We start from the raw sequence: 12,337 nt of genomic DNA on the forward strand, positions 1-12,337 counted from the left end.
ATGCACTTTACAGAATTTAAATCGGATTATTTAAGCAGCCTCAGCAATGTTTTAAAGTTATAAACAATTTTTTGGCTTATAAACAAATTAGTGCTGTGGCCAGGAGGGGGTGCTACGGGCTCCTTTATTTAGATGGACTTACCCAAGTTTTTTATGTATTTTGACCCGTAGAACACGAATTTTTTGGGTAACAGTTGATGCTGATGTCGATAAGATTGTTATAAACAAAGAACTTGAGGAATTACATAACATCGATTTTTCGGAAAATAATACATTTTTTTGTATTTCTTGGGTAATTCTAAGCAAGAAATGTTCTTATAAGTTTTTTCGTAGGATGCATAGTTTTCGAGATAAACGCGGTGGAACTTTCAAAAACTCGAGAAATTGCAATTTTTGAACGCGAATAACGTTTGATTAAAAAATAAAATAGCAATTCTGCTGACAGCATTTGAAAGTTTAAGTCAAATTATACCGGTTTTAATTATTTGCATTGCTAAACATTTATTTTTTTATTATTAAACAAAACTATTTGTTTATAAGCCAAAAAATTGTTTATAAATTTAAAACATTGCTGAGGCCCCTTAAATAATCCGATTTTAATTCTGTAAAGTGTATTAGATAGGTAGAGCACCTCTTTATATGTAAAAAATATAGCCAACTTCTAAATGGTCTACTTTTTGTTTAGAAAGATTTTAAAAAAATTGAACTTTTTGAAAAACATTTAGATTGCAAATTTATTATGCAAAATTTATTAGGTCGATTTTAATGAAATTTGGTACACGATTTAAGTATGTTACAAAGAATTTCCTAAGCGAATTACTAAGGTTCTAAGTGCCACCAAAGTGGTTAAAAAATATTGAATAACAACAGACTTATTTTGCCCCCTTATTTTCTGTTTATTGCTATATTGCAGAAAAGGTAATACCTTAAGACATTTTTTACCAGTCGTATATCATACAAAATTCAATTATCTTTATTTAATTTCTGTACGACTTTGTTTCAAAACGAATCGTTTTAAAGTTATAAGCAAAGACAGCAGAAAAAAATCGATGTTTTTCGAAATTTTTAAATATTTTAATTTTTTTATTAATGTTCCGGGCATATTTGAGAAGGAGCATAAGTCAATTATTATTACTGAAGGTGTCACCTAACTTTATCTGCAAAAATCCGAATGCCACCTCTCACATCCGAAAATAGACGTTTTTTCGCAGATCCTTACTGGTCTGTTAGCAGATGCCGCCACGGCATCAATATCATCATAATCATCCGTTTGTGGGTTTAATTGTAATAACGATTGTGGGTTTGTGGGTAATATTTAATTGTAAATATTTGAAGACACAAGTGCATGAAGGGTCTATGTGACAAATTTTTCAAAACATGTATGTTAAAAGTAGGTTGTTCGAACCTAGAAATCTTTCAAACAAGCCAAACACGTTTTAAAATTAATATTTTCTAAGTTACTAGAGTGGAAAGGATCTATGAACACTTTTTATTTATAAAAAATATATAATAAATATTTTTTTTAAGTTTTTTTTAATAGTGTTAATAAATATAATATTAGTTTTAGGACTACCTATCCTATAAATTTAGTCTATTTAGATCTTATAGTAAAAAAGTTCTAGTATAAAAACTTTAACTTCGTTTTTCTCAATAACTTGCAAATGTCACATATACCCTTCATGCACTTGTGTCTTCATTTGTTTGTATTTGTCTGTCAAAGCTTAAGTGGCGAACTCATCTTTGATATCAGATTTGTCTGTCAAGTGCCTTATACTCTTGATTCTTAACAGTGAGGACAAAGATAAAAAATTATCATATAATGAAACACACAATATCTATAACAAGCATGGAAATACCCAATTATTTTTAATTAAGTAGAAAATCATCATGATATCTATCATAAGAATACACAATATTTCACAACAGAAAAGTAATTGATAGGAATTTGCCAAAAAGTTTTATATTTGCTTAAATTGCTTTACTGTGCAGTCGTTTAAAGGTCTATTTTGTATTAAGATAGGAGAAAGTTGAATGCTGGAATATATGAAATGAAAAAATGTCATTGTAAAAAAAAAGTTGGAAAAACTTTGACAAAAAATTGAAGTTGATGTGTAATAAAAAATACAATAACGTAGACTTACTTGCTCAAATCAAGAAGGTATCCTATTAGAATGTGACATTTGTTTTATGGGAGTGATGGCAAATTTAACAAATAACATTTAACACACACTGTACAAAGGACAAAACGAATTAAATAAATTATAAATGACGGTACTACTTCATTTGGATGTCAAATATGGAGGAACAATGATTCATTCATTGTTGTATTTTTTGTACTCTCAATTATGACGTTAGCAATTAAAAAATACGGCTTAGCGAAAGGTCACACGGGCGATAATTTACGGCGCCGTAAGAGCAGTAAACCTTAAACCTGACGAGGCATTGGTTGACTAACCAATTGTAGATGAAATAGTTAGTCAACCAATGCCTCATCAGGTTTACTGCTCTTACGGCGCCGTAAATTATCGCCCGTGTGGCCTTTCGCTTATAAAGGAAAAGTGAAACAATAAGGAATGCACGTAATTTTCCCCTTGTTCCCATATTCTAAATTTGAAAAAAGATATAGGGAATAATAAGATTTTTTGACATGTCGTTCCTATTACAGCGAGCATTTTATTGGCTAAAATTAGTGACGAGTTTAAATGACGTCATTATTATACTTGGTGGGATTGTAAATGGTGACTGACGCCTGCCATAATGTTTGAGGTTATATATGTCAAATTATTGTTTTGAAAGTATATTTTATTTATTTAATTTATATTTTAACGATACCTAGTTTATTTTTTAACCAACTTCACTTTCCCTTCCGTATCCTTGATTAGGTACGAAATAGTTTTGTTGTATGGTATGTTTAGTTAGGCGCTAGTTTTAAGAAATGTTACATACTGGCTAAATGGGCAAAGCTCCTAAAGACCATAAAAGAAGAAGAAGAAAAAATAAACAAACAAAAATCTTTTATAACCTTCTATAGTTTACGGACAATGTCAGTTTGACACTTATAGTACAGATAGCTATCTTTGTTTCACACTCTTAAAGACAAAGAGAAACGGTGTAGCCGGTAGCTGTCTTGGTAAATAAATATGTTTTGTATTTGGCAACAGCGCTTTCCTGTTAAACTTGACGATAGCAAAAAAACTAATACACTCGCGATCATAAAAAGCGGGTCACTCGATGAGTTATTCAAGTTAGATGTCTCGAATTTTCTAAACCTGTTGTCCGATTTGAATGATTTTTTTTTGGTATGTTATAGCCTTATTCTTTAGCAATATCGCTATAATAATATTGTTGCTAGACCGGTAAATTGTCATTGTATACCGGTTGTAAAAATCATACTGTGTTTATTCCTAAAAGTTCGGAACACCCTGTGGAATGTTTTAGCATAGATAAAATATTGAAAATAAAACTCAATTGTAGCCTTAGGCTCTCTTAACATTTTCTTTTTTGATTTATTTGTTTATGTTGGATAATAAAAAAGTTAAGCACGTTAATAACTAGCCATGTTCTTCATCAATACAAGGTGTTTCTAAATAAGTGCGACAAACTTTAAGGGGTAATTCTGTATGAAAAATAATGACAGTTTGCTTTATAAACATATGTCCGCAAATGCTTCGTTTCCGAGATACGGGATGTTGAAATTTTTCTTACAAACTGACGATTTATTTATTGCTCTAAAACCAATAGAGATATGCAAATGAAATTTGGTACGTTTTAAGACGCAGTTATTGTGCATTTTTTGACATACAATTAATAATTCCATATTCACCATTGGCGTGCATACGGGTATAAACATTTTAGATACATCCCGTATAATTCTTGATTGTATGTCAAACAATGCGCCATAACTACCTCTTAACATCTACCAAATTTCATTTGCATATCTCAACCGGTTTTATAGCAATAAATCGTCAGTTTGTAAGAAAAAATTCAACATCCCGTATCTCGAAACCGAAGAATTTGCGGTCATACGTTTATAAAGCAAACGGTCATTATTTTTTCATTCAGAATTGCCGCTTAAAGTTTGTCGCACTTATTTAGAAACACCCTGTATTGATGAAGAACATGGTTAGTTGTTAAGGCGCCTAACTTTTTTATTATCCAGCATAAACAAATAAATCAAAAAAGAAAATGTTAAGAAAGCCTAAGGCTACAATCGAGTTTTAATTTCAATATTTTATCTATGCTTAAACATTCCACGGGGTGTTTCGAACTTTGAGGAATAAACAGAGTAAGATTGTTACACCCGGTATACAATGACAATTTACCTGTCTAGCAACAATATTATTATGGCGATATTGTTAAAGAATAAGGCTATAACATACTAAAAAAAAAATACTCAAATCGGACAACAGGTTTAGAAAATTCGAGACATCTAACTTGAATAATTCATCGAGTGACCCGCTTTTTATGATCGCAAGTGTATATGAGGAAAAATTTTTTGAATTTGTTTGCCGTCAAGTTTGCACCGGTGGGTTATGATGTCATTAAATATATGACGTGCATTCCTAATTGTTTGACTTTTAGTTTATATATCTATTATGTTCAGAAAAAATGTTAGTAAAATAATAATGTTACGTATACCATGTACTATATTGTTAATACGTTGTTGATTTTGTTATTTCCTTGCGTATTCATTAACATACAAATGCACAAGTATAAAATTCTATTATAAATAAAAAAAAAACAATTTGCTTACACTAAAACATAATATTGGTATGCGGAATAAAAAATTTCACCTAGGCTGCAATTAAAATAAATGCACTGAGCAGTTGTTGGCTACTAACGTCTTCTCGGGTAGTTTGGTCGGGACGTGTGTAGAACTGACCCCGACAAGAATGGTCGGGAAGTTCTGTCGTGTCAGGTGGTCAGGTCGGGACGTGTGTAGGAACTTCAGTTACACTTCTTGTGACATGCGAGAGAAATTTTTAAATAAACCACTTCTTTCTTCCATTCTCATATCATTTAGAAGCTCTACTGACTTGATCCTTTAAAAAAAATGACATCAACATCTACGATTTCTTTTTTTTATATTCTCGTTTTCTTATTGACACGGGCATGATTATAGAACTAGTCTCACATATAACTTATCTTCTCGGAGGCATTTTGTACAAACAAGACAGAACAATGGCAAATGTTTGCAAACTTACTGAAATTCGCGAATTTTTGTTTTTGACATGCTTGGTGAAAATATGTGTTGGCAAACGTTAGTAAATGTTTGCTAATGTTTGTTTGCAGATGTTTGTTGTTGATGGTATTTGGTGATAACGCACATTCATTTATCATCATTCTCTTTGCCTTGTCCCTATGCGGGGTGGGCTTCCCTAATTGCATTTCTCCACACAATTCTGTCTTGGGTCATATCAATGTTAATCCCCTTTACCAACATGCCCTGCCTTATCGTCTCCCCCAGGTCTTCTTTGGTCTTCCTCTTCTACCCCTTCCAGGAATCTGCACTTCAGCTATTCTTCGTATTGGGTGATTAACGTCTCGACGTTGAACATGACCAAACCATCTTAACCTATGCTCTCTCATTTTGGCGTCAATTGGTGCCACACCTAGACTTCCCCTAATATACTCATTTCTAATTTTATCCTTCTATTGTTCCTCTTTCTTTTTCACTGCCCAACATTCAGTTCCGTACATCATAGTCGGTCTTATGGCTGTTTTATAGGATTTTCCCTTCAGCTTCATTGGAATTTTTCTGTCACACAACACACCACTCGCTTCTTTCCACTTCATCCATCCAGCCCTAATTCTACTGCATGCATCTCCATCTATTTCTCCATTACTCTGTAATACCGATCCTAGGTACTTACAACTATTGGTTTTCACAATCATTTCGCCATCCAAAGATACCATTTTATTTGTAGTAACTCCATCTTTAAAAGAACATTCCAAATACTCTGTTTTTGTCCTACTAAGCTTTAAACCTTTTTCCTCCAGAGCTTGTCTCCACTGTTCCAGTTTTTGTTCTAAGTCTCTTTCACTATTTCCTATTAACACTACATCATCTGCATACACTAGGCACCATGGAATGCTACCCTGTAGTTTCGCTGTTATCTGGTCCAAAACTAATGAGAATAAATAAGGACTAAGCGCCGAGCCTTGGTGCAATCCTACTTTCACCTGAAATTTATCAGTCTCTCCCACACCTGTCCTAACACTAGTCGTTACTCCCTCATAATCTGTACATATTCGCCAGGGACTCCTTTCTTATTGAGTGCCCACCACAGAATCTCTCGAGGAACTCTATCATATACTTTCTCAAAATCAATGAATACCATATGAGCGTTGGTCTCTTTATTCCTGTATTTTTCCATCAGTTGTTGATGATCTGCCCTGCATAAAGCCAAATTGATTATCGGATATTTCGGTTTCTTCACGTATCCGTCTATCAATTACTCTCTCCCATATTTTCATGGTGTGGCTAAGTAGTTTTATAGGCCTGTAGTTTGCACATTGTTGTATGTCTCCCTTGTTTTTGTATACTGCTTCTCCATTCGTCTGGCATTTGTCCAACTTCCATAATTCTATTAAATAGACCTGCTAGCCAACTTATTCCTGTGTCTCCCAATACTCTCCATACTTCCCCAGGAATGTCATCTGGTCCGACTGCTTTTCCTTTCTTTATTTTTTGAAGCGCTTGAGCCACTTCCTCGTTTGTTATTCTGGTAACCATTACTGTTACTGTCTCCGTTAACTCCACAGGCTGTCTGTCAAATTCTTCATTTAATAAACTGTCATAATACTTTCTCCATCTCTTTTTGACATCGTTTTCGTGAATTAGTATTTTGTTATCTTCATCTCAGATACATCTAATCTGATTAAAATCTCTTGCTTTCTTTGCTCTCTGTTTGGCTATTTTATATATCTTGGCTTCGCCTTCCCTGGTATCAAGTTGAATAGGTTTGAATACGCTTCTGCTTTAGCTTTTGCTACTGCTACTTTCGCTTCCTTAACGCACATTCATTCTCATTATTTAGTTTCATAAATTTAATATTTATTTTATGTTTTAGTGGAAATGGTCGAAATGCTCCTGCAATTCAACGCAAATACGAAACTGAAGAACTTTTTCGGTACCAGCCCCCACGACGCTATGTACGAACTAGACGGCATGCCGGAAGCGATTAAATATATGATTCTAGGCAAGAACAACAAAAGAAAATCCTTAGACGATAACCCTAAGGTCTCGAAACATAGCAGACCCAACAATGGAGTACAGCCTACTCTCAAGACGTACAGTAGATCACAGCAGATTCGAGGGAATCATGTTTCGAAAACCTACACTACTGTTAAATGAGACTTTGCAGATATTTGTTTCTTATCTATTTATCAATATTTTATGATAATTCTATTGATATATAAGATGAGACCGAGTGAGTTCAACATCGTAAAGAATACCGAAGAGTTCTGGTTATATGATAAAACAGATATCTGTAACTTTCATATTTTACACATGTCAACAGATGAAAAATTTCCACTTGAGATATTCAGTTATAAGAACTTAAAACTGTCTTTTGTTATTTGTTGTATTTTAAATTGGCTATTTTTTACTTAATTTGATCTTAAATATCAGATTTATAATCAATAGTTCTTATTTATGAATATCTCTCATCTTATATAATAAATGGAAATATAGAGAACTAAAAGAATTCTTTTACGAAATTTTTATTATGTTGTTTTTTGGCTGATGTGTTTGTATTTTTAATATATCATTGTATTGTTTAAAATTCACGATCTTATAACAAAAAGGCGTCTCACCAAACATTTTTATCTTCTACTATTTGACTAATTATTTACATTTTTTCAGTCTTTCTTGTGTATTCCTACATATTATATTACATTTACACATTTTTTTTAGGCTGGTGTTAGGTACATATTAGTATTACCATCAGAATTTTCGTCCACTTTTGATCCAATTGAGGCCAATCGATCTCACAGATACTTTCAGTCCCAAAAAAACTTATCCAGCTTGTTAAGATATGCGTAAATGGCTGTAGATCCAGAGTACGGATAGGTAAAAAACTCTCAGAATCGTTCGAAATAAGTAGTGACCTGGAACAAGGAGATGCGCTGTCACCTATCCTTTTTAATATAATCCTGGAGAAAGTAGTAAGAACAGCACAAATTAGAACAGAATTGCTGACAGTAAACGGACTAAAATTACTACTAGCACTCGCGGATGACATTGACATTGTGGGAAACACAGTCACCAATGTGAAGGAGACTTTCAATAAATTGGAGGTAGAGGCAAAGAAAACTGGTTTAAGGATAAATAAAGAGAAAACCAAATACATGTGCATCGATAGACAAAAGGGACGAGATAGAATAGGGCAAAATGTTACGATATACCCATATAACTTTGAAAGAGTGGAGAGTTTTAAATACCTCGGAGCAACAATCACTGCAGATAACGATATCACGGAAGAGATTATAGTCCAAGAGGCAGCGCTGAAAAATCTCTTTGAATTTACTAAAGCTAGATTTTTCACAGTTGATTACTGTGATTGTCTAGAGAAACATACTGCGGTCGGTCAAGCGAAACGTAAAACAGGGGTTACTGAGAGGGTATCAAAGTTGCTTTCCTACGAAGGTAATTATTCCCATTTACTAAGGCTGAAAATCAGTACACACATTCTAAATTGAATATAAATAAAAGTTATTATAGTCGGTCAGCTGTATGACGGAACAGAGCCGGTGGGTCGGCCACAGTGAATGTACAGGCATTGTTTATATAGGGATAGTTGGTCAGCCCAATAGGAAAATTTGTTTGATTCCATAGGCACCAAGTTGGATACTATTCTATTCATAACACCCCAACTCGCATACATATTAAGAAAAATAAATATATATGGAAGAATATATTTAGAAATTGAATTAATATCATGCTATAATATATATAATGTATAGTAGCATGGCATCATTAATTCAATTTCTAAATATATTCTTCCATATATATTTATTTTTCTTAATATGTATGCGAGTTGGGGTGTTATGAATAGGATCGTATCCAACTTGGTGTCTACGCATTTTGACGTTGCGACCCTGACAAAAATTGTGGGGACATCTGGTGACTGTCTCAATTTGAATCAAACAAATTTTCCTATTGGGCTGACCAACTATCTCCCTATATAAACATTGGTACAGGGTTATTCACTATATTTTATATACAGAATTAGAAAAAAATGTAAAATACAAAAGTTATTCGATTTTTAAATTATGATTTTTTGACATATATATCGTACTAGTGACGTCATCCATTTGGGCGTGATGACGTAATCGACTATTTTTTTTAAATGGTAATAGGGGTCGATTGCTAGCTCATCTGAAAGGATATTTAATTCCCTATTCAGTAATATAAACAATAACATGATTAATTATACAGGGTGTCCAAAAAAATTTTTTAATTAAATTAATTGTTTAATTAATAATTAAAAAAAATTTGGACACCCTGTATAAATAATGATCTTATGTAAAAAAATCATCGATTACGTCATCACGCCCAGATGGATGACGTCACTAGTACGATATATATGTCAAAAAATCATAATTAAAAACTCCAATAACTTTTGTATTTTACATTTTTTTCTAATTCTGCAAATAAAGCAGTTTACAAGGGGGTCAAAATATATTGAATAACCCTGTACATTCATTGGGGCCGACTGACCGGCTCTATCCCGTCATACAGGTGACCGACTATAATTTTTATTTATATTCAATTTAGAATGTGTGTACTGATTTTCAGCCCTGTTTTACGTTTCGCTTGACCGACCGCAATATGTTTCTCTACACAATCACAGTAATCAACTGTGAAAAATTTAGCTTTAGTAAATTCAAAGAGATTTTTCAGCGCTGCCTCTCCGTCAATTATAGGGAGAATTCAGGCAGCAAACAGATGTATGTATAGCCTCCACAATACTATTAAATCTAAGAGCCTAACACGAGCATCAAAGATCAGAATATATAAAACTGATTAGACCGGTGCTCATGTATGGGTGTGAGACGTGGACTCTGACCAAAGCAATTGAAAGAAAACTTAGATGTATTGAGAGAAAAATCCTACTTTCAGTACATATTTTAAATCAGATTTGATCTATTTGAGGTTAGCTACTAAAATAGATTTCTTCAGCAAATGTTGCCATCCATATTTGTCTATATTAAAGATGTCTTCAGTATATTCTTTTATGTCCGAGTCTATATTCTAGTCGTAACGATTTCACATCTTCTATTATTTCGTCCCTTATTATCTTGAACAGAAACGGGCTGAGCCTATCTCCCAGTCTAATATTTATTTTAATTTTCGTTTTATTGTTGTTAATTTGTTTTATGATTTCCAAGACGTACGGGATTCTTTTCTGTCAGTTATTGGTATGCCAGTAATACCAGAAAAAAAATTGTCAAACAATATTGTGAGATATTTTACGAGTTTCTGGTCCTCAAATTTGACAGTTCGTTCAGGTCCTCAAATTTTGACAGTTCGTTCAAAATTCCATCAGTTCCTGGCGATCGTCGATTCTTACTTCTTGCGATGAAAGTTTGCGGTCTTCATCAAACGTTTTAGTCCATCTAGTTTTAACCGTATTAGGTCAATATGAAGATTTTCTTTATCAAGTGATAAATTGCTATCACAGCTTTTTTCAGCATAGGTTTTATCTACATTTGGCCCAGATTAAAAAATATGCTAATTTCACCCATAGTTTGACCTTTATTATGTTTACTATTCTAACTGGGAAATAAGCCACAAATTTAACTTAAAAAATTATTTTATTGACGTTTCGACTTTTACCTCGGACGTCGTTATCAAAATACAACATATTACTCTTTCTTAATATTGTTTGTTGCACTTCTACATATAGGCTGAAAGAAAATGCATTAAGGAATGTATAGGTACAATAATAAAACTATTGCTCACATTGAATTTATTCGTTCAACATGGGATTACTAATATCAGTCAAACAACAACAATATTTGCTTTTTAATTGTATTTATAATGATTATATTCATTTGAAAAATATTATAAATCGGGAAGAATAACTTAATGGTAATACTATTTATTATTCTTCTTGTTTTATAATCACAGATCTGAAATGTAGGCAACTAATTAATAAAGAATAATGTAAGATGTGATTTAATTCTTAAGATTTTAAATTTAGGCTTTTTATATTTATTTCTTTGAAACGGTAATTAGACTGTGGTCTGTAACAAGTACAAAAGACTTTATACTGCCTGAAGATTAGGATACTTACCAATATTGGACCAAAATTCATTTTACAGTCAAAAGAGGCTGCGATGGGAGTGTAAGGAGAATGTTGCTTTTAATGTTAAACCCTTGTACAGTCGGAAAAATGAAAGAATACCCATGAACGAACATATAAAACACGCTGTATTTTCCTGTCACAGTGTCACAAAGAAAATTGCCCAGCGCAAGTACATGTAATAATAATTGTTACATGTACTTGCGCTGGCCATTTTTGGTATGACACGGTGACAGGAAAATACAGCGTGTTTTATATGATCGTTCATGGGTATTCTTTCATTTTTCCTACTGTAACACTCCCGATCAAATCTGTCTCTTGGAGGCTCTCAGATCGTGTTTGATCAAAACGAAATTGATCAGATCGAAACTTGAAATGTTTTTACCGAGATGCTTATAGAAAAATGACAATGGGCCGATAATGATAGAAATCCTATAGTCTTGAGCCCATTTACATGCATATTATGTACAAGGTGACACATTTTAGCGCAAATTAATAAACATTTTTTCTATTACTGCTTAGTTTTTGTTAATTATTTCTCATACATTAAAACTTCTCAATAACTGTCGATACGGTATCAAAAGATTGGGTAGTAAAGAGGTGGCCGCTTTAACTCAACTTGGCAAGGAAAGATTTCCAAAGAAAAACAATACTTTTGATTAACTTTTGTAACAAAATCCGTTATAACGCACATCAAAATAATCTACGAGACACATATAGTCCAGGACGCATCTGTTTTGAAATGGACATTGAGAGGTGACTCGATTCTTTTTGCAGAAATTGCTTGGAATTAACGCATATAATAATAATTGTGCTATCCTCCCACTCAAAAAGGTCCGGAACATTGTTTAAATAATTAAAATGTCAAAAAATGAAGGAAAAATTTGATTTTTTTCATCGTTTTTTGATTATAACTGATTAAAAAGTTGTACTGGCATAAAAGTTGCGTAATCAAATTTCCTACAATATAGGATTGGCTAAACATTTTAAAAATTGTCACCCTTGTTGCAAAATAGCAATAATTG

At 32.9% G+C, this 12,337-nt stretch overlaps 1 protein-coding gene across 1 annotated transcript in view; it reads left to right on the plus strand.

Moving 5' to 3' along the window:
* The window catches only part of LOC126881490 (uncharacterized), a 145,091-nt gene extending 133,265 nt beyond the window's left edge, over window positions 1-11,826 (plus strand). Inside the window, exon 6 of the mRNA XM_050645776.1 lies at window positions 7,074-11,826. Coding sequence (XP_050501733.1) covers window positions 7,074-7,357 — 284 coding nt within the window. The 3' untranslated portion in view covers window positions 7,358-11,826. The remainder of the gene's footprint in view (window positions 1-7,073) is intronic.
* Window positions 11,827-12,337: the final 511 nt, after the last annotated feature.

This window comes from Diabrotica virgifera, chromosome 3, assembly GCF_917563875.1.
Source record: "Diabrotica virgifera virgifera chromosome 3, PGI_DIABVI_V3a".
Classification (NCBI taxonomy): Eukaryota; Metazoa; Arthropoda; class Insecta; order Coleoptera; family Chrysomelidae; genus Diabrotica; species Diabrotica virgifera.